Source organism: Doryrhamphus excisus, chromosome 11, assembly GCF_030265055.1.
Source record: "Doryrhamphus excisus isolate RoL2022-K1 chromosome 11, RoL_Dexc_1.0, whole genome shotgun sequence".
NCBI classification, from domain to species: domain Eukaryota; kingdom Metazoa; phylum Chordata; class Actinopteri; order Syngnathiformes; family Syngnathidae; genus Doryrhamphus; species Doryrhamphus excisus.
Genome location: NC_080476.1, coordinates 9,884,489 through 9,907,004, shown reverse-complemented (window position 1 = coordinate 9,907,004; position 22,516 = coordinate 9,884,489). Strand labels below are relative to the sequence as shown.

Sequence of the window (22,516 nt, the reverse complement as noted above, 5' to 3'; positions counted from 1 at the left end):
AATATTCACAACAAAAAAAACACAGTATATAAAATGAACAATTTCACTCAGTTACACGCAGATATATTCATAAAGATGAGTTTTGAGAAATTAGAACTACCAACAGGTCCGGCTGCAAATATATGGGCACGTATGTGTGACGTCACTTCCGCAAGTTGCATAGTTCCAAAATAAACGGAAAACATCATTAAATACATGCTGCTTTACAATTATCGTGTGTTTAGTTTTGGTTTTCACGCCGTAAGGTGCTTTCGAAAGAACATGAGCACCACTTTATCCCAGAAGATGGTCTGGGTGGATCTTGAGGTAAGTCATAACAGCTGATAAAACATTGTTGTACGGCTTTATGAATCTTTATTTTTGACTCACGACTCTCACTCTTATTTCCGGCTTGATTCATTTCTCGACCAACACATTATAAAACTTTTCAGACGTGTATGCACTAAAACGAAAATATCGATATCAACGCTGCAATATGTTGATTGTACAGTATGTACATATTTGTATGTATCAGGGTCGTTCAAAGTGCGGCTTGGGGGCCATTTTAGTCATGCAAATCGTTTTGTTTTTTTTTACTGTCCCTTGATATTAATGGCTTAACCTTGGGCTGCGTATCAAATTAAATACTTGGATCAGTAAGTATATTGTGTACACAGTAGTACGCAAACGTTGAAGTACTGTTGTAGTGTGGTTACAGGAAATGACAATCGCATTCAGTGTTTCTAACAGGACTGTAATCTATCTGTGGTGTTTTAAGTGTGTGTGTGTGTGTGAGAGAGAGAGAGAGAGAGAGAGAGAGAGAGAGAGAGAGAGAGAGCGAGAGAGAGCGAGAGAGAGAGAGAGAGCGAGAGAGAGCGAGAGAGAGCGAGAGAGAGAGAGCGAGAGAGAGCGAGAGAGAGAGAGAGAGAGAGAGAGAGAGAGAGAGAGAGAGAGAGAGAGAGAGAGAGAGAGAGAGAGAGAGAGAGAGAGAGAGAGAGAGAGAGAGAGAGAGAGAGAGAGAGAGAGAGCGATCGATCGATCATGACACAAAACTGCCACTTTTATCTGTGGTAGTCTAAATTAATCTGTGGCGGGCCACCACAAAATCATATGCTATACCTCCTGCATAAAAATGGGTGTGGGTTCTGTATTTTACAGATGACAGGCTTGGATATTGAACAGGACAAAATCATCGAAATGGCGTGCATTATTACAGACTCCAACTTGAAAATTTTGGCTGAGGTAATAAAACAAATGTGACTGGCTTGTTGTATTGATTTTTGTATTGATTCATTTTTTTAACTGAAATTCTGTCATGGCAGGGACCCAATTTGATAATAAAGCAGCCTGATGAACTACTGGAGTCCATGTCAGAGTGGTGCAAAGAGCACCATGGCATGGTAAGATGGTTGCAGTGATGAAATGAAAGAAAAAAAAAACCTGACAAAAAGCTGACATTTAACCAGTAGTGTATATGGTTGTTTTTATATCCACTGTATCAAATTAAATGTTTTTTTCCAGTCAGGATTGACCCAGGCTGTACGGGATAGTAAAATCACCCTGGAACAAGCAGAGACTGAATTTGTATCCTTTGTCATGCAACACACCCCCCCTGGACAGTGCCCACTAGCTGGTGAGATGCTTGTGTCTGCAGCCGAATTATTTAATGTAGAATTTCCTCTATGCTTCATTATTCCGGTCTGTGCAGGAAATTCTGTGCATGCCGACAAACGGTTTCTAGACAAATATATGCCGCGGTTCATGCGTCACCTCCACTATAGAATAATTGATGTCAGTACCATCAAGGAGCTTTGCAGGTGAGTGTGATCATTCCCTGGAACTATTTTTCAAACACACATACCCTCACGTGATTATGCATTATTTCTTTATTCTTGAATACCCACAGACGATAGGCACCGCTTTTTGTTTGATTTTAGTTTATGTATTTTTTTATTTTAGGAGGTGGTTTCCAGTGGACTATAAGATGGCACCACGCAAAAAGGCAACCCACAGGTAAAGAATAACACGTGGTATGAAAGCTGAGGGGGTGCAGCTGCCTTTGAGTGCTGAAAATGTTTGTACTTTATATAAATACAGCATTGTATTGTATTTTTTGAGATTATAAAGGGTAATGCAAGTGTACATGTAACTATAGGGGCGTTACATCATGTCCAGAGGGCTCTAATAATGTAATGTAAATAAGGAATCTAAAATGTGCAAAAGAAATATGATTAGCAAAGTCAACAGTGACTTAACATCCTGTATTTTGACACCATGACTTTGTAAATGAGTACAAAGGCTTCACTAATACTAATAATATTAACATGTAAGTAGTGGAAACATATTTTGTTTTGTCTTTCAGAGCTTTGGATGACATCAGGGAAAGCATTAAAGAGCTGGAGTACTACAGAGCCAGCATCTTCAAAGATTCTCTGGGGAAAAAGGACAAGATTGTTGACGAAAACAGCAAGACCTAAGAGATGTAGCATTCCGGGTTCTGTTATGTATTCAATAATAAGTAATAAAACTATGCATGGCTCAGCTCAGGCGTGTGTGTCAAAGGCATAATTTTTGTCTTTTACTTGCTCGCAGTGTCGATTTTTTGACCAAACTTTGTGGCCGGTCAAATGACACACATTGTCACTATTCAACACACTTATGCTGCATAATAAAGATGACATGAATTCATGGCAAATCTTTATTTGAACGAGGTCTATTGCGGTAACAGAACCAGTAAAGTCGAGTAATAAATAGGGTTTGTCATGTCATACAAAACTAAAATAAATAGGAACTTTAAATACATGCCTTCTAAGTAATCTGAATATTCATTTTTTACAGCTTATCCTCACAAGTGTTGCGGGGGGTGCTGGAGCCTATCCCAGCTGTCTTCGGGCACCTTGGACTGGTCGCACATATAGACAAACAATCATTCATACCTACGGACAATTTGGAGTCGCCAATTAACCTAGCATGTTTTTGGAATGTGGGAGGAAACCGGAATACCTGGAAAAAACCCACGCGCACACACAGGGAGAACATGCAAACTCCACACAGAGATGGCCGAGGTAATCTGAATATGAAACATCAAAATATTTCACATTATGCAAACAACAAACCTAAAAAAATAAGCAAAATCTTGGACGGAATTAAAAAAAAATTATTAATGTAGCTACTAGGTTGTAAATCTCGGTTTGATAGAGCAGTATCATGATATGATTAAAAATTTATACATTTTAAAAAAGGAATGATTTGATTAGGTTGGCTTGTCAAACCTGATACACAACACTAGTAGCTACAGTCACACTGTAGCTAAAAATAAATACACCTCAATGTGATTCAGTGTAGTTTAACATTCTACAACTGCAAAAAATATATATTGTATCTTGTAGCTCTTGGGTTATATCATAATGGAATTGAGTATCTTCCCCAATAAAGACTGAGGTAAAAAAAAATGTAATGGCTAAACTTACTTAGTCACACATAACAGTACCAGTAATTGAGTAAAATGTAACATTTTATAGATACAGGTGAGACGATGACAGTCACAGGATGTCAGCTGCCATTCCAAGATCAGACGTGTCCTCAAAATTGACCTTGTAGTCGCCTTCTTGCTCCTCAAAAAGAATGATCTGATTGAATAGAAAATAAGAACTCACACAAGGTCAAATATGACTATGAGGTTCACTTCACTACTGTATAAGTTGTTGTGTAAATGTCCATGTATCTTAGTAAATACCTGGTTGATTCCACTGTTGAGAAAAGGACCAGGGAGGTAGAGAGTCTGCTGGGGTCCAATGGACCAGTAGCATCCCAGATTTATCCCATTGATAAAAACAACACCTTTTTCCCAACCCTGTGGACCCCAAACATAATTCAGTCAGTCACTTTCCTTCACGACACAGAATCCACTAAGGGTGTAAATGGTATCACGGATCAGTACATATCTCGGGGGGTTTTTTTTGGTTGAATTGGGGTACAATAAGGGAACAAATCGGAAAATTGTGCTTCACGCATGTACCGTTACACCCTAAGTATTTATGATGTATGGCAGGGTTGGACAAACTTTGCCTCGCGGGCCGCATTCAGTTAAAATTGTTCAGGTGCCAGACTATATATTTGATACATGCAAACTGTTAACAGTCCACCCGGAATAATTTATCCATAAAAGTGTCATACATTATGTCCTTTTCTTTCCAGGAGCACTTTAAACATCAGACCCCATCATATAAAAATAATAGAATATAAATTCTATAAATAAGAGAATTACAATAAAACACTGACTATTAAAGAGTATGTCAACATCCCTGAATACAACATGACTGACTACTTGAAAGTCATGTTGCCAGCTTGTATGTTAAAAGGTTTAAATACCGTATTTTCCGGACTATAAGTCACACTTTTTTTTTCCTAGGTTGGCTGTTCCTGCGACTTATACTCCAGAGCGAGTTTTGTAAAGTTTTGGTCAAGTAGTTAAAATAAATTACCCGCAAAAAATGCGACTTACACTCCAGTGCGACTTATGTTTTTTTCGACCTAAATATGCATTTTTGGCCTTGTGCGACTTATAGTCCAGAAAATACAGTAATCAACTGAAAAAAGAATAGTTACTGTCTAAATACTGTATTTTCCAGACTATAAGTCACACTTTTTTTTTTCATAGGTTCCTGCGACTTATACTCCATACTAAATGAAAAAAGTGTTTGCTACATAAACACTGGACACCTTTTCTGTTTGTTTATTTTTTGTGTAGCTGAATAACCATTGTGTTAGCATATCTTACACCTATTCAGCCTGTTCTCTATTCTTTTATTGTTAGAACTTGCCTTCCAAGAGGATGTAATGTCTGTTTTGGTCAAGTCGTTAAAATAAATTACCCGCAAAAAATGTGGCTTATACTCAAGTGCGACTTATGTATGTTTTTTTCTACCTAATTATGCATTTTTGGCCTTGTGCGACTTATACTCTGGAGCGACTTAGTATAGTCCAGAAAATACAGTAATCAACTGAAAAAAGATACCGTATTTTCTGGACTATAAGTCACTTTTTTTCCTAGGTTGGCTGTTCCTGCGACTTATAAATGAAAAAAAGTGTTTATGTTACATAAACACTGGACACCTTTTCTGTTCATGTTTATTTTTTGTGTAGCTGAATAACCATTGTGTTAGCATATCTTACACCTATTCAGCCTGTTCTTTATTCTTTTATTAAGGTTAGAACTTGCCTTCCAAGAGGACGTAATGTCTGTTTTGGTCAAGTAGTCAAAATAAATTACTCCCAAAAAATGTGACTTATACTACAGTGCGACTGATGTATGGGTTTTTTTCTACCTAAATATGCATTTTTGATCTTGTGCGACTTATACTCCAGAAAATACAGTACTTTGGAAGCAACTGGTGGGCCGGATTCGCATGTGGCCCGCGGGCCGTAGTTTGCCCACCCCTGATGTATGGCATTAAAACTAATTCACCCACTGGCAGTTTCACAAAAGTATCGCTGGGATAGCCGTAAGCAAACAGTTGGCCCATGAAGAAGGAAGGGAAAGTGGGGGTTTCAGGAAGAGCTTTCCAAGGAGCCTGGTAGAGACTAAAACATGGCGTCTATTTCAAACAAATCGCTACTCCAAAAATTTTTTTTTTATCATTCATTATATTTCAAAAGTGTACAAACCTATCAATGAAACTGGGTTTCATTTCCAGGCTGTATGTTGTGAAATCCCGTAGTGGGATATCGTTTAGAAAAATGTCACCGACAAGGCCTGTAACGGCACATATTAAAATTGACCTGTCAATCACAGCCGGTATGACAACATCCTGTGTCACGTCTGATAAACCACCTTTGCGCTGCATGTCGAGGTCCCTTCCCTGGTGAACTCGACCACAGTTCTCAACCAATAAACTTAAAATTCGCTGTCCCTGGAGGGAGATCAATATCATTTTCATTTGCAAATTTTGGCCAGGAGGAGGGGGGGGGGGTACAAACATCCCATGCAGTGCAGAATGTTAAGATCTGGTCTATGTCAGTGATCCATACCTTGCCATCTGGAACAGCCATCTCCATAGTCTGCTGTTTGAAAAGCCCGATGTAACTCCTGTTTACAAAAACCTGCAAAAGGCACCAAAATTTTTACCGCCCCGACTTTTCCAGAGTGGTGATGACATTGCTCCGATTCAGGTCCACATAAAACGGAACGGTTCGGACTCACAAGGGCACGATCTTTAACGTTGCCTCCTGACTTCAACAATCCTCCACTGGTGATGGTTGTTTCATATAGGGTGTATCCATAGGACTGACCGTTCCTGTTGTTGGCTGGTAGATTCTCCATGTTCACCGGCTTGACGGACTTAAAAGGCTGTTGAAGAAAACTGAAATCAGTTGGACTCTGTGACAGGAAAAACAACTACAGTCGTCCCTCGTAATATCGCGGTTCGATTAACGCTCCCTCGCTATATCACTTTTTTCAGAATTGGTCTATTATTTGTCCAAACATATTGAAATACAATTGATATGTAGTATTCCTTACATTACCTTCACATCACATGGAGTCCGACATGATCTTTTCAAACAACGTTCTCCTCCCATTCTGTGTGGAAGTGGTAAGTTTTGAAATCCCAACCTTGGCCATCTTTTTGCATGTTCTCCCCGTGCATGAGTGGGTTTTTTCCGGGTACTTCGGTTTCCTCCCACATTCCTCTTGCCCGAAGACAGCTGGGATAGGCTCCAGCACTCATCGCGACCCTCGTTAGGATAAGCGGTAGAAAATTAATGAATGAATTTCTAAAAAATGATTGGTTGTGATATGTAATATTCCCTACATTACCGTGACACCGTATGGAGTCAGCCATGGCCGAAATGATCTTGTCAAACAACGTTCTCCTCCCATTCTGTGTGGAAGTGGTAAGTTTTTTGCTTCTTACGTTTTGAAAAAAATACATTTGAGGCTAACTGGTTAGCTTGCGACCGTCTCGAATCCTTGCAGCATCGTGTTATCAACAATGAGTAATAGGAGTGTAAATGTTACTAAAAGGTTGTTATTTCATGTAATGTTAAAAACCATATTTAGAAAGTCATAACCCGTTTTCTATGCGCCAATATCCCATTTATTGACATGAAATCCTGTATCGCTGAAATTCCTTTAATGCTGTTGATAAACGAGGGACGACTGTATCTGCTTCTGGCATGTTTTCAGGTAATCATACATCGAATGGCATACTCCCTCAGTAAAGCTCAAAGCATCCCATAAGGACAAGTGCTGGTATGTGATTGCCGTTTCATACGCTTCTCTGTGTTGTAACACTGGCATGTCGGGCAAAATGTCACCTTCTGGTGTGAGAAATAATCATTACACAAAGCTCCATCCACCTTTGCAGTACAGTAGATCCCCGCTTTAAATGGGCTTGTGGTTCCGAAAAGTAAAAAAAAATAAAATAAAAAAAAGGGTTTACGCCCATTAAAAAGTTAGTTTTAACACACATCAGTCCTCTTAACCCTCCAAACACTACTGCTAGCTTGACGTTGACATTTTTTTCAGTTTTTGGATGAACATTTGCAATAAAAGTATAAAAATAGTGTTTTTTTCCTCAGTGGTTTTATTATTCATTCATTCATTTTCTACCGCTTATCCTCACGAGGGTCGCGGGGGGTGCTGGAGCCTATCCCAGCTGTCTTCGGGCGAGAGGCGGGGTACACCCTGGACTGGTCGCCAGCCAATCACAGGGCACATATAGACAAACAACCATTCACACTCACATTCATACCAATGGACAATTTGGAGTCGCTAATTAACCTAGCATGTTTTTGGAATGTGGGAGGAAACCGGAGTACCCGGAGACGGGGAGAACATGCAAACTCCACACAGAGATGGCCGAGGGTGGAACTGAACCCTGGTCTCCTAGCAGTGAGGTCTGCGCGCTAACCACTCGTCCGCCGTGCAGCCCTGGTTTTATTACGTATTTATAATTTTCTTAAAAAGATGTGCGGGGATCCACTGTATATGTGTTATTTAACTTACTGTTGAATTGAGAAAGTAGATCTCGGAGGAGGTGGTACTTCTGTGTGTACTCTCCGGCTTCAGACAAGGGAGCGTCATAATCTACAAAACATTTAAAATGCTGTCATTTGACGGTTCTTTTGCTAAAAGTGAGCGCTGGTTTATTTTTGGACAATATGCATGGCGCTGAGGCACCAACCATAGCTGGGGACGAATGCTTTGTAGGAAGGTCCAGCCAGACCTCCGCTCATGAAACCAAAACTGGAGCCTCCGTGGAACATGTAGAGGTTGACTGACATGCCTCGTCTCAGAATTTCTCTCACGGTGGACACCATATCTAAAGAAAAAAGGACACCCAATCCATGTATACAAGACATAAAGGTGTCTTTTCTGAGGACAGAATTTCCAGGCGTGGGTGAATTTGACCCTGGGAGTGATGTCTTGCCCCTGGTGGAGGTTATGGAACATACCTTCTGCGGGGAGCACGTGGTGGAGGTCGCCCCACACATCGTACCAGCCTGTCCTGTAGTCCATCACCATGGTTGGTCTGTTGGGCTGACAGCACAGAACAAAACGATCCGTCCTTGGATGTCCTTTGTAAACAAGTGTAACAATGTGGAACTGACACCAACCTGGATTGCGTTGAGATCCTGAACGTCTCTCTGGTTGACTTTCTGCAGCTTCAGTGTTCTGAGAGCTACATGACAGCAGAGAGTGCAACCAAAAATAACAAGTAATACATGCGCACCACACAATGCAGCTTTGTCAATTGCTAAACAGGAAGTTACCCAGCATGCCTTGCAGGTTGAATCATATAAAATAGTATTGTCTTGCATGTACAGTAGACTTACACATGTTCCACATCACTTGTGTGATATCTTGTACAAACATTCAACAATTCCACTTTTTCACTTTTAAATGTGGCCTTAATCCGCCTGACTAACATTCCAGAATATTCCCTGGGGGCCAATAAATATTGGGCTGTGGACCGCACCCCTGATATAGCGTATTAATGAAAAAATACTGTACCTCCATCCACGCCGCCAGACTTTAAAGTGTTGTGGTTGTCTGATGTGAGCAGGAGCTCACTGATCCCTCTGGACTGCAACGCCTTTCAAAAAAATGCCAAATGAGATGGATGAGATATTTCATAAATAGAATACACACGCCTGCCAGTTTATTAAAGAAATTTAGGCAAAAAATGTGTAAAAAAAAATATGTAAAATTTGCTTGACGAGGCATATGTTTTGACTATTAAGAGGCTGTGTTCAAGCACAAAACAGCATGATTTATTCATACGGTTTTGATTTTTACTGTTTTACTGTATTAGTGTATTTTTACTGTAACTCATTTTTCTGTATGCATCCCTCTAGGAAAAAAAGTTTGGACACCCCTGATCTACTGTACATTAAAAGCCATCAAAACTGTGAATTAGATAATTCTAAACTTTGCAAAGTAGGACATTTGATACAACTCTTACATTGGATCTCATTGCATTAGCAGCTCTAGCTAATGTGGTCAGCGACTGTACAGTAGATCCTCGACTTTCATGGGGGTTACGTTCCGCACTTAGAGAATGGCAAAAATCCATGAATAATTGGTAAGTTCATAAAAATATCTAATATCGCCTCCAATGTCAGCTCAACATTTGCAATAAACGTCACTGTACATTCAATTCATTCATTCATTTTCTTTCTTTCGCTTGTCCTCACGAGGGTCGCAGGGGGTGCTGGAGCCTATCCCAGTTGTCTTCGGGGGAGAGGAGGGGTACACCCTGGACTGGTGGCCAGCCAATCACAGGGCACATATAGACAAACAACCATTCACACTCACATTCATACCTATGGACAATTTGGAGTCGCCAATTAACCTAGCATGTTTTTGGAATGTGGGAGGAAACCGGAGTACCCGCAGAAAACCCACGCATGCACGGGGAGAACATGCAAACTCCACACAGAGATGGCCGAGGGTGGAATTGAACTCGGGTGTTCTAGCTGTGAGGCCTGCGTGCTAACCACTCCAAAAAAAAAATATATATATAAAAATATAAAATGTAAGGAAATGTATGCTGCACATTTCTACCAACTTAGATATGAATGAGATTTGTTTTCAACTCCATTTTTATAAAATTTCTGCAAATTTGAGGGACCGTGAATGCTGAATCGTAAATTTGCAGGGATCCACTGTATGTCCACATGACATGACCTGTCACATTACCTCTTTAATGAAATGCATGTAACTGTCATCTTTAGCAAAAGACCCGTATTCACTTTCAACCTGGACAGCGATGATGGGACCGCCTCTCTTATACTGAAAAACATTACAACATTTTATTTAGCATTATGGCACAATGGTACTTGTAAAATAAGCCAAGAGCAAAAAAAAGCCACCTGCAAAGGCACCACATTTGGTATAAGTTTGTCAAAATACGTGTTGACAGCCTCGATAAATCCCGGGTGTGTTGTTCTCACTCTCATGCTGCCATCTTGGAGGAGCCAGCTGCAAAGAAGCAGACAATATGCTAGCACATGACTAAAGGCACGATGCTGCAAAAACAACACCAGCACAGTGTGTCCACCATTCCTGAACATTCCTGACCAAGCGTCACACACTGGCTTAGTCTTCCCTTACAGGGAGCCATGACTCCCCCCCTCCCAATTGAATTTAACACAGAATGGCTTATTTGTTTTTGTATCATTCATCCATTTGTGTAGCAGCATCTGCATTTCACCACACAATCTTCTTGGAGGGGTGTCCAAATGGGGAGCCAGTTTCAAAGACATTACATCTAATGCTAAGCTACCTGAACATCTTAGCTTTGTCTTAGGTGGAAAAACTAATTTAACAGAGTTGTCATGACATTATTATTATTTTTTTTAAATACAAAGAAAGAATATGACTGGACAAAACTTTTTTTATGTAACCGAGTCACCAAACAATGCAGGTGCCCCCCCCAATTGACACTAAATAATATTAGTCAGCCTTTTTACACCAAATTAACCACTGATGTTATGATTATATTTAACAATATATCATAAAAATGCAATATTTCCTTTCAATATATCATCTCTCAATTTGTAAAGTTGTGGAATTGCTGTTTATGACATGTACAGTATTTTCTCACAGGCAATTTGTGCTCTCTAACATTGGGAGCATTTCTAGAAATGCTGGTTTTTCAACTATTAAAGAGCAGCATTTATTTTTCCCCACGTGTCCCATATTTTCTCACAGGCAATTTGTGCTCTCTAACATTGGGAGCATTTCTAGAAATGCTGGCTTTTCAACTATTAAAGAGCAGCATTTGTTTTTCCCCGTGTTTCCCATATTTTCTCACAGGTAATTTGTGCTTGCCAACATTTTGAGCATTTCTAGAAATGCTGGCTTTTCAACTATTAAAGAGCAGCACCGTTTGTGAAAGCATGCCGTTTTCGTCACAGTGCTGACACCAATGCACAGAGTGAACTCTCTTCCGCAGGCAGCACCAGACCTAGGGGAATCTGGACCAGTACACCCTGCTGGTGTAAACTTGTCTTTACACTGAAATAGGAGTTAAGGTTCGCTTATTAACAAATATTGCAGGGTCCCTGTTTACAATTCTGCATACAGCATTTCCAACATGCTATGGACGCCGGCATGGCCCCTGGGCCACACTTTGGACACCCTTGCCTCAGACCCAACATCCTAGGTCTTTTGTGTCTTACCTTGGGAGTCCACCCAGGTCTAACTCAGAGGCGATGTAGGGCCCTGGACGTAAAATCACCCACAGACCCAGTTCGGCTGCGAGATGAATATAAGCCCTGAAAGCAACAGAAGAATAATCAGCTTGAATAAGAACAAAAACAAAAGCACCACTCAGTGTTGTTGATGCTTGGCAACAAGAGGAGTGGTCTGCAGTGTCACATCCTGCCTCACATGTCCCTGCTGTGGTTAAATTGCTGTTGTTGAGGAGATGCTGCCGTTGTCAGGCGAGGTGCTGCAGCCAAAGCACCAGGGACTGATATCCGTATACATGAACTGCATATTCCCAAATGGATAAAACAGCTCGGATTGTTACTATGCCATCGTCTGGTCAATAAACTACAAAGCTGGTACTTCTCACACTAAATCAAGCTGTGTATGGAAGTTGAAGACCCCTCTCTGTGGCTGGTGCAGATTCCAGGGTACATATCTGCAACGACACATAAAAGTCATAACATAACATAAAAGGGTGGGGGTGTGAGGTGCGATGACAACAAATCATCCCTACGTGGTGAGTGTGTTGATGCCACAGGCTTTCATTTTCATCAGGCGGTCCCTCCAGTAGGCCCTGGGCACACGGAAGTAATGGATGGATCCTCCGAGGATACGGAAAGGCTTCCCCTCCAAGGTGAGCTGGGACGAGTTGGCACTCAGTCCGACTTTCCTGCTCATTCTTTGTCCAACTCTTGAAAGGCTGTAAGGAATTTGTTTTTACACCCACATAACATCCTTAATAGGAATTTGCAATTTTATTTAAGTACACTGTAAACATTTTTTTAGCTATTTTAATTTTGCCAAAAAGTTGAGACAACTAGAAATGTTAGGTTTTGATCCCCCCCAACTAATGAAATAGTTCAGTCTACTTTGAAATGTGGGTGTGGCCAACTTGTACAAGAGTGTGATGGGTTTTGCACATGCTCAGACGCTCGTACATGCACGCACCCATCCATCACAAATATCATCCCACACACTGACGGATGGTAAGAAACAGTCCATCATATTGTTCTTATGCTAATGTTTTAAAAATATGTTTTAAAGACAAAACATTCAAGTTTTAATGTTTTCAAAAATAAATTGTTCCAGACATTTTGTGTTTCGTAACAATACTAGTTGATTTAACATGGCATTTCTCGTTATGATTTATGTCAGATTTCAACCCCGACTACTGCATTTAAGAAGCTGATACGTTCTGTAAAAAAAGTTGACCCAACTTAAAAGAAATTGTAACTTCGCTGCCTTAAAATTTTGATTAAATCTAGCAAATTATTTCACATAATTACAACACACAACCAAGTTTCTCCAACTTAAAAAAACAAGTTCACGTGACTTATTGATTTGTTGTGGGAACTTCATTTTTTAGGTCAAATAACCAAATATTTTGGTTGTATCAACAATGTAAATAAAGTAATCGCAACTCAATTTCAAATCAGGTTAACAAATTTCAATTTAATTGTGAGTTGAATTTACTTGAGCTAATTAGACTAAATCAAAAGCGAGTTGAGATTACTTGAGTTCTATTGTTGATACAACAAAAATATTTGTTTGACCTAATAAAGTTCCCAAAACAAAGCAATAAGTCACGTGAACTTGATCTTTTAAGTTGGAGAAACTTAGTTGTGAGTTGAAATTACCTGAAATAATTTGCTAGATTTCATCAAAATTTTAAGGCAGCGAGGTTACACATTTTTTAAAATTGAGTCAACTTAGATTTTTTTTTTTTTTTTTTTTTTTTTACAGTGTATAGACGTAATATGAGTTTTGATTTTATTAGAATATACACGTAACATTACTCCAACTTCATTATCGTGGCTATTTTTCACAGCGGGAAATATTAAATAACATGAGAAAACATTCTGTAACTTATAAGTACGCAAACAACTTACTCCAGATGTCTGTACACGATGAAGACAGCGATGCACAAGCAGATGAACATGCATTTCCTTTTGTTGGAGTTTCTTATCCTGAGGACGACCATGGATAAACAGGCTAGGGATCCCTCCCGTCCGTTGTGGTTAAGTAGCATGTGAGTATAAATGAACACAAGATGCTGGGAGCCTGAACACAGCACCGCCTGAAGGGAGTGACCCCTGTGGGACTCCATTTAACCCATAGCAACCCACAACACTTTAAATGTGATGCTTTGTGCTTGAGCTGAACTCAAGTCCTGAAGTCATGTGATGCACAAACATTTGAATGAGACATTCAACTCATTTTAAAGCCATTTGACAATTGGAATGCTTTAAGGGGAAGGATTGACTTGGCACAGGAAGGTCAAAGGCCAAGGCACAAAATGAGGGCTACTTTTTTTTCTAATTTACAGGAATCCAACCAACTAGCATGTCAACAATGCTGAAGAACAGTTCGAGTCAAAATATCCCCCAGGTGTGTCCAGAGGCTCCACAACAAGACCAAAATAAAAGGCACATGGCAAGTGACTTCAAGTAAATAAAAGACACCACTTACAAGGACTCGATACAGCTGAAGTCATCAAAAATCGACTAAATGGACTGCAATGACTCCACAGATTATGCCTAATTCATCAACATTAAGCAATGGATTTCATTTCCGTTTTCATGACGTCATCACCAATAAACTTGTCACGTTCGGTCTTGAAATTGAGTTTAATGAAATAATGGCGGCAGCAGCAGGATAACAGCAACTGCCAAACCAAAGACAATGACGCCACAAAAGAAAGAGCACACACCTGAACTAAATACGGAGTATGAAATTAGGAGCAGGTGCGTGAAATAAGCAGGGATAGCGAAAACGGAAGGGAACAAGAAAGGAAGTAGTTACAAAATAAGGGCATGGAAACCGGAACAGAGGAAAAGAAGGAACTAAACATAAGCTTTCACGGAGGGGGTAACGCCCACATCGTGACAAAGCTATTAATTTACTTTCATAAATTCCTTGTCAATTACTTGTCAATAATTAACTAGTCAATAATTTTTCAAATTGCAACGATACAGAATTGAAAAAAAACAGCTTTGTTATCGTTGTGACTGTATGTTTACTCCAGTATTTACTGTACATTATTTGCAATGTATTTCATGTAACTGACAGCCCTGAGCGGTACGAACTACATTTCCCATTATCCTTTGGGGTTGGCGCTTGCGCAATATGTTTTTCCATGGCCTTTGTTGGTCCGGTGTTGGGTGCTTGTTATTACCATAGAGTGTGGAAAAGAACATATAGACTTTAATATATAAGCACTAACCTGTCGTACGAGGTAAGTAGCATAACGCAACTGACGATGCACTTTCCTCGCTGTTTGAAGTGTTGCCGTCACTAGACTGACAACATTGATGAGCTAGCCAGCTAGCTAGCTTCATAAACAAACATGCAAGCAGAGCGCAGGCTTCGTGAAATTAAACAGAAAACTCTGGCAGGAATTTAAGACACTGATAGATTTAAATATATTTATGAATTAAATTGTCGTGGTTCTTTTTTTCTTACTTTGAATGTTGGCTGACACACACGGATTCCATGCTAATGTTAATTTACAGGAAAGGTTTCTTCTTGGAGAGTACATGCAAGCAGTTCACGTTATTACATATTATAACCTGATTTTGCTTTCTTAATTGTCTTAATTGTCTTAATTAATCAAGGGTTTGTCCCTTGGGAGACACATTTTCCCTAAATCATAATTCATTTTACCAAGAACTTTGACACAATTGCTTCCAACTTTATGGGAACAGTTTGGGCAGGACACTTTACTGTGGCACTGTGGACACAGTGTCCATTGAGTCAAATGCAGAATTGGAATTAACTACAGTGGAGATAGCTGGTTAGCATTCTTCTTCCACCAAATATGTGTCTAATATAGCATTTATATAAGAAGTATAACAGTACATACTGCCTCAAGAAGATTTTTTATTTTGAGGAGCTAAAGACCTGCATCACAGTCACAGCCGTTTCATAACCAAAGCATAAAGTGTTTGCTGATAAGCATTAGGACGAAACCACTTCGGGGTGGGATGCCAACCCTTGACCCCTTACCAATCGTAACAGGATATGCGAGGTTAAGGGGAGGAAGCTGCGTAATTTTGGAGGAGAAGAATGCCCCATTCACCCTGTACACACCATCAGATTTAGGGAATATTTTATTAAAAGAAATTTACTCTAGTGCCCTACAGGGATCGTTTTTAATTATATTGATAATTTTTCACATAACAGTATAAAAGGCTGATTAAAAATCCAGGCCTTGAAGTGCCTTGAAAAAAAAAATCAAAGTGAGCAATCTCTGATGTTGCTCCGCTACAGATCGTGCTCCTTATGTTTCCTTGCATTTGGGTTCCGACAGGTTACAGTGTGATCTTCTACCTGCCATGAGAGCTGACCACCAGGTCAGCCGTATCCCTTCCTTCTGCAGTTGATGGATCTGCAGCTGGTACAGAGATGACAGACAGCGTCAGGGCCTTCCTCCGCAATGTTGCGACGGTCGGTAGTAACACACATTTAGACAAATACATATTTTGACAGATCTGCCGCTGTCCAAGCAGTCCAAACAGAAGCTGTAGTAATTATACACTTGATCAAAGTTACAATTGTTCATTCCAGACTGCAGTAAAGAAGGAGTAAGATAAATGTTTTTTTTTCTGTCTTGGGACAGGGGATTAAAGACTCCATATTGGGGATTGGAACAATATCCAAGCTGGATGCCCGCATTCAGCAAAAAAGGGAGGAGCAGCGGCGGAGAAGGGCCAGCGGGGCTTTGGCACAGAGACGGGCACAGAGTGAGGAACGTAAACCCGACAGGTACATATGTCTAGACGTTTCATATGCGTATATATATATATATATATATATATATATATATATATATATAAATAAAGATTTAGTGCAGGGTTATTTTAGGGCTATCTGACTCAATGCAGAAGAATAGTTCTTGAGAGTCTGAACTGGTGTGAATGAAACACAAGTGCTTTTCAGTGAGATTATATATTATAGATGGGGGGAGTAAGGTGGACAAAATGACAAACAAAAGCAAATTTTCACAAACAGAGGATCACAGCAGTGTTTGTCAAGTAGCTGGGTATAAGAGTTTGATGATTCTCTGGGGTAACGGTGGATTGAGGAACTCCATTCTGGAGGTATGGTCCTCGATCCTTTAGTCCACAATCCAGAGTCAAAAGGAAAGACAGTCCTACCCGTTCGCTGCCACTTCTGAAGGCTTCCTTGCTTGGTGCCGAACCAAAGCCGTCTAAAAAAAAAAAAAACGACCTGTACAGGCATCAACATGTCAGTCAAAATGTACAAAATTTACCGGCAAACATTCCAAACAAGTACATTTCCACTTCAAGATGGCCATAGTCAATTTACACTTCATAATTTCAGTAACAGTTCAACTCATGTGGCATTCATCCCACTTTACTGGCTAGCAATGCGTTTAACAGTTGAGACATATATACATACACATGTAGCAGCCGCAGACGTGTAGCCAGTGAAAAGGAAAAGCTTACCGCAAAGTTGTTTTCTTTAGGTTTGATTTCAAAAAGGGTTGTGAGCATGCCGCTTGTTGACCAGCCAAAGCAGGAGCCCCCGATTGCCTGCACCTGCTGGCCCTTTAGAGTTTCCTTCCAGCAACGACAGCGAATCAGGAGGGGACCTCATGTCAGCTGACCAAGTCATATGACTGCTCCTCATTAGTGTTGTGGCATGACATGGGTTACACTTGACTCACTTTCAATGTATTCCATTTGTTTTATCATGAGAGAAAATTCATCCAAAATGGCAACCGCTTCCTGGAATGGTTGTGTTTGACTTCTGAGTGTCCACTGTTTTCCACAGACAGGATATTTATTTATTTATCTATATATTTCAATAATATATATATTCATTCATTCATTCATTTTCTACCGCTTTTCCTCACGAGGGTCGCGGGGGTCTTCGGGCGAGAGGCAGGGTACACTCTGGACTGGTCGCCAGCCAATCACAGGGCACATATAGACAAACAACCATTCACACTCACATTCATACCTATGGACAATTTGGAGTCAGCAATTAACCTAGCATGTTTTTGGAATGTGGGAGGAAACCGGAGTTCCCGGAGAAAACCCACGCATGCACGGGGAGAATATGCAAACTCCACATAGATATGGCCGAGGGTGGAGTCGAACCCTGGTCTCCTAGTTGTGAGGTCTGCACGCTAACCACTCGACCGCTGTGCCGCCCTAATATATATATATTATTGGAAATTATAGATAAATAAATATAATATTTAATAAATATGTATATAATTTATATGTAAAAAATAAATAATAACTAAATATTTTTTTTAATATTTTTATTTTATTTATTTATAGAGATCCACAGACAGGACATTCATTTATTTATATTTTTTCAATAATTTTATTGAAAATAAATAATAAATGGATCCATCCAAAATAAATGGATGGATATATATATATATATATACACACACACACACATAATCAATACATATTTATTTATTTATCTTCCACAGACATTTGGCTTCTTTTATGAGCAGCAGAGATTAGGTCGGGGGTGATTAGGATGTGAAATTACCTATATTATGTATATATGGCTAATATGGATTCTTTTTCAAGTTAGTTGACAAATGTAAAAAAAAAAAAACATATTCTACTGCTTCCTTCTCTTGCAGTGACCCAAAAGTAGCTAGTAGGATCTTTCAGTGCTGTGCCTGGAATGGAGGAGTGTTCTGGGTAAGATGTTGAAGCTACGTTGCTCTTTGGTTGTATTGAACAAAAGATGACGTCACTTCAGATTTTAATATTGTTGTCTTTCCAGCTTAGTCTGTTTCTCTTCTACCGGGTCTTTATCCCACTGCTGCAGACGCTCACAGCAAAAATTATCGGTAAGTATTTAAAGCTGCTTGTGAGTGGCGGGACGATTCTCACAGGAAAGAATCTCTTTCTCCTCCAGGTGACCCCTCACTCCATGGCAGCGTCTGGTCCTGGCTAGAGTTCATCCTGACTTCCGTCTTCGGTGCGCTATGGGTTCTCCCACTGTTTGTCCTCAGCAAGATAGTTAATGCCATTTGGTTTCAGGTAGGTGCCTGGTATTGATATGATATTACTGATATTGCCCTAGAAATGAATAGTAATGTAACAGTACAGTTTTGTATTTAGCATTTTGTTTGACCATAAATGACTATTTTAATGGTTTGGACCTTGTTGCAGGACATAGCTGACCTCGCATTCGAAGTGTCTGGCTGTAAAGCACAGCCGTTCCCCAGTGTAAGCAAAATCATCGCAGATATGCTCTTCAATCTCCTCCTGCAGGCACTCTTCCTAATTCAGGTAAGTACCCTCAATACGATATCATAAAGGGCAGGAGTGGTCTCGTACGGTCTTGTGGTCCATTCCAGTGTTGTGCTGGTGTCTTTTATACAAATAATGAGTTCAGATTAGGAGTACTGTACTTTATGATATTCTGGTTAAAATAAACTTACTATAAAGCATGGACTGATGATGTATTTATCTGGGTAATATCATTATATCCTGTCCTCTATGATGGACATAGGCTCCATTGATACATCAAAATCAGACCCCATTATATATATATATATATGGATGGATGGATGGATGGATGGATATAATTTAGCTGCTCCAAAAATCTCTTGCAATAACTGTGCAATAAATCATGCAATAAACCCGTGACTTGATCAACATGTACACAGCTGTAAATAGTATACACTACCACTCAAAAGTTTGGGATCACAACCTGTGAGGCGTCTTTGTCTTAAACTACACACTCTCAGATATGCATCGTTTTTGTGTCCTTGTTAGACCCAGTTTGTACTGCTCTATGAAGCGAGTAGTTAACAGTCAACATAATGTAAAGTGCAGCGTGAACAGTAAATTGCCCAAATAATTTAAATAATTTAAATAAATAATAATAATGTAAGTAAAGGTAGAGGGGCTTATTTGGCATTCAGCAGTCTGATGGCCAGGGGGAAGTAGCTGTCTCTGAACCTGGTCGTCCTACAGCGGATGCTGCAGAGCCTTCTCCCCGATGCCAGGCGAGAGAACAGTCCATGCTGGGGGTGTGTGGGGTCAGAGCAGATCCGATGGGCTCTAGATACACACCGGCTGTTTGCTATGTCCTTAATGGGGGGGGGCTGGGTCCCGATGATCTTCTCCGCTGTCCTCACCACTCTCCGCAGTAACGTCCAATGATGAACTTGGATTAGCAGCCATACCAGGAGATTGATGCAGAGGACTGACAGTTGTTGATTAGTAAGCCTCTATGCAAAAATGTACATCCTTCTTTGAAAATCATCTGATTCATTTTAATTGTTTGTGAAATGGAAAAAGTGAAAATTTGTTTTGCAAAGAAATTTGCAAGTGATCCCAAACTTTTGAGTGTTAGTGTATATAACTTCCTGATTTGCTCTTTTGCTGTAAACTCAGTATGTCTCCTTATAGGACTAATAAAGGCATCTGTTATCTTATTATTTTCCCCACTGTACATTGTAATGTGACTGTGCGTGTCCTCTAGGGTATGATTGTTAGCCTATTTCCCATTGATGCCATTGGACAGATGGTCAGTCTGCTACACATGTCTCTACTCTACTCCCTGTACTGCTTCGAGTATCGCTGGTTCAACCACGGTGAGATATCCCAATACACAAAAGTACATCTTGTGAACTGAATGTTGAAAATGAAACCGAACCGTGCGGGGATTTATGTTGAAGGCGTCGAGATGCACCAACGGCTGTCTAATATCGAGAGGAACTGGCCCTATTACTTTGGCTTTGGTTTGCCCATGGCTTTGCTGACAGCTTTGCCTTCATCGTACATCATCAGGTAAGTCCAGTGGGGATATTAGCGCAACCCACATATACACACATATATCCTGTACGTCTGCATGTATGGAATCCAAATATAACTATAGAGGAGCAAAAAACACTGATATTTCATAAGAAATTAAACATGTGCTGCATCTATGCTTTCTCCACAGCGGCTGCCTGTTCTCCATCCTCTTCCCTCTCTTCATCATCAGTGCTAATGAGGCCAAGACGCCAACAAAGCTTTAGTAAGAAATGCATCAAGCAGCAGTTTGCGTGTTCCCACTGCCGAGTCGCTTATCCACATTCCCTCGTTTTTAGCCACTTTCAGCTACGTCTCTTCTCGCTGGTCGTGCTGATCAGCAACAAGCTTTTCCACAAGACGGTCCACCTGCAGTCCTCCATGACATCGTCCACGTCCTCAGAGAGGCTGACGTCTCCCCACGCGTCCCCAGCCAGACAAAGGCTTCTGCCCACCCACTGATGGCGATGATGCTGCACGAAGGAGTGACGCAATGATTCTTCTTCCACAGCAAGAAAACATGTTTTTATCTCATCTTGGCCCTTTGAGTCGTATACCGTTTGGTCACGGTGTCAGTGTGACACACACACACACACACACGCCCGGTTTTACACATTATTTATCAACAAAAAAAGTTTTCTTCTGTGATTTTTGTATAATGTGCCATCTGCGACTCTCCTTTAAGAAATAACAGCACAGTAAGTCATACACAGTGGAGCAGGGGTGTCCTAAGCGGGGCCCGGGGGCCATTTGCTGCCCGCAGCTGGAATATTCTACATATAATATTAACCATTTCGAAGGAGAATTTGAATGTTTGAACAAGATATCACACAATAATTACCGAAATATATCTCATAATGACGAACGCTGGAGTGTGGTTTTGGAGATTTTTATTTAAAAATATATATGAAGAACCTAGCGGAAAAACATGTGGGCACCCCTGGTGTAGCATTTGAAGGAACGTATTTGCTTTTAGAAGCAAATAGATTATGTTTACCTGTTTGTCTCATATGTTCCTGTCTACTGTGCCAGCAGTTCCAGGAAGAACCGAGTTCCATCAAAGGGAGGATGTTATTTTTTTTCTGTATGTTTAAATCAAATTCATAAGTGGGGAGCTGCAAGGATTTGGGACCTGCCGTGACACAAACCAAAACGGCGTCACTTGTTATATATGCTGATAAATGGTTTCCTTTGTTTCAGTCAAAATGGGATGTATTTACTGCAAACTGCAAGATGACCAAGAAGACCTCTCGATTGGCAGTCAGTGTAAAGGTGATCATGAAATGTCACTGACAAGCTGCATCACGTCAACTATTTATTTCCAATGCTAAAAAAAATAATACTGACAAAGCATTTTATCCTGACAGACGTGTGCTTAACTTACTCTTGCTTTCTCCAGAATTCATCTTCATATTTTTTTGTGCTGTATTTAAGAAACACTGAAGGTTCCACCACCATGCAATGACCCACCCAATACCGCCCCATTCACTCAACGGGTTGCAGAATGGCCTTTATGACCACACAAGTTTAATGACTTTAAAAACAGGATGGTGTTTGTGCAAACTGATGTTTGTGAGTGAAGTTTTGTAATGGAAATGTATCTCATTTCAATAAAGTGAATCAGTATTTAACAGCAAAGTTGTACTCCAATACCAAGCGAGAGGTCTTTTTTTTAGTCATGAAGTCGGTATTTAATTTGCTTAAGCAATACCTTTTAAGCCTGCATTATAATGTGAACAGATTTTTTTTACTGGGTTAGTTTACTTTGAAGGCCGGAATTCTACCGGATATTGCCGAGCGGAACCGGAAGCTGTACTGCTTTGGCAGAACCGGAGATGATTAAAAAAATAAACTAATGAAATAGGTGCACAATATGGGAAACTATTGCATGTGAGAGCGGCAGTTTCCCTATGAAAACGGGAGTGTTTACATATATAATGGTCGTCCTCTCTTTCTATTCGTAGGCTTTGAGAGTGTCATACCAACTTCACTAGGGACACGTCACAAAACGACAGTT

At 40.2% G+C, this 22,516-nt stretch overlaps 3 protein-coding genes across 9 annotated transcripts; 2 read left to right on the top strand and 1 right to left on the bottom strand.

The window, feature by feature from the left end:
• The first annotated feature begins 160 nt into the window (after positions 1–160).
• On the top strand, positions 161–2,520 carry smfn (small fragment nuclease). The gene is made up of 7 exons (XM_058087916.1): positions 161–306; positions 1,138–1,221; positions 1,302–1,379; positions 1,501–1,612; positions 1,688–1,796; positions 1,939–1,992; positions 2,342–2,520. Exons 1-7 carry the CDS (start codon positions 196–198, stop codon positions 2,454–2,456), a joined length of 663 nt encoding a protein of 220 aa, XP_057943899.1. The 5' UTR covers positions 161–195; the 3' UTR covers positions 2,457–2,520.
• Positions 2,521–2,674: 154 nt separating this feature from the next.
• LOC131138726 (beta-galactosidase-1-like protein 2) lies at positions 2,675–14,306 on the bottom strand. Of its 7 annotated transcripts, XM_058087912.1 has the most exons (20): positions 13,588–14,306; positions 12,213–12,398; positions 12,066–12,134; positions 11,879–11,980; positions 11,668–11,763; positions 10,357–10,465; positions 10,184–10,276; positions 8,996–9,077; positions 8,599–8,663; positions 8,437–8,521; positions 8,166–8,303; positions 7,988–8,068; positions 7,190–7,299; positions 6,182–6,328; positions 6,010–6,081; positions 5,813–5,891; positions 5,647–5,734; positions 5,451–5,562; positions 3,716–3,832; positions 2,675–3,608 (listed from the first exon to the last, which is right to left on the bottom strand). In XM_058087912.1, exons 1-20 carry the CDS (start codon positions 13,803–13,805, stop codon positions 3,522–3,524), a joined length of 2,136 nt encoding a protein of 711 aa, XP_057943895.1. In that variant the 5' UTR covers positions 13,806–14,306; the 3' UTR covers positions 2,675–3,521. The 7 variants fall into 7 exon arrangements, 5 of the variants coding, with proteins under 5 accessions (XP_057943895.1, XP_057943894.1, XP_057943897.1 ...); XR_009132128.1 differs by lacking the exon at positions 5,451–5,562; XM_058087911.1 differs by having other exon boundaries at positions 5,647–5,891.
• Positions 14,307–14,777: 471 nt separating this feature from the next.
• Positions 14,778–22,160, top strand: ei24 (EI24 autophagy associated transmembrane protein). Its single transcript, XM_058087514.1, has 11 exons — positions 14,778–14,933; positions 16,008–16,144; positions 16,317–16,462; positions 18,330–18,390; positions 18,476–18,542; positions 18,611–18,735; positions 18,868–18,987; positions 20,189–20,300; positions 20,385–20,496; positions 20,651–20,725; positions 20,799–22,160. The coding sequence occupies exons 2-11, from the start codon at positions 16,103–16,105 to the stop codon at positions 20,959–20,961; spliced, it is 1,023 nt and encodes a 340-aa protein (XP_057943497.1). The 5' UTR covers positions 14,778–14,933; positions 16,008–16,102; the 3' UTR covers positions 20,962–22,160.
• The last annotated feature ends 356 nt before the right edge of the window (positions 22,161–22,516 follow it).

Excerpts from the sequence above, each read along its gene's own strand:
- smfn (XM_058087916.1), top strand. The coding sequence starts at position 196 with ATGCTGCTTTACAATTATCGTGTGTTTAGTTTTGGTTTTCACGCCGTA. Across the intron at positions 1,613-1,687 it reads TGGACAGTGCCCACTAGCTG|GAAATTCTGTGCATGCCGAC; the intron begins GTGAGATGCTTG and ends CGGTCTGTGCAG. Across the intron at positions 1,993-2,341 it reads CGCAAAAAGGCAACCCACAG|AGCTTTGGATGACATCAGGG; the intron begins GTAAAGAATAAC and ends TTTGTCTTTCAG.
- LOC131138726 (XM_058087911.1), bottom strand. The coding sequence starts at position 13,805 with ATGGAGTCCCACAGGGGTCACTCCCTTCAGGCGGTGCTGTGTTCAGGC. Across the intron at positions 12,135-12,212 it reads GGCATCAACACACTCACCAC|ATATGTACCCTGGAATCTGC; the intron begins GTAGGGATGATT and ends GTGTCGTTGCAG. Across the intron at positions 8,522-8,598 it reads AGGATCTCAACGCAATCCAG|CCCAACAGACCAACCATGGT; the intron begins GTTGGTGTCAGT and ends CTGTGCTGTCAG.
- ei24 (XM_058087514.1), top strand. The coding sequence starts at position 16,103 with ATGACAGACAGCGTCAGGGCCTTCCTCCGCAATGTTGCGACG. Across the intron at positions 16,463-18,329 it reads GAGGAACGTAAACCCGACAG|TGACCCAAAAGTAGCTAGTA; the intron begins GTACATATGTCT and ends CTTCTCTTGCAG. Across the intron at positions 18,543-18,610 it reads GCTCACAGCAAAAATTATCG|GTGACCCCTCACTCCATGGC; the intron begins GTAAGTATTTAA and ends TTTCTCCTCCAG.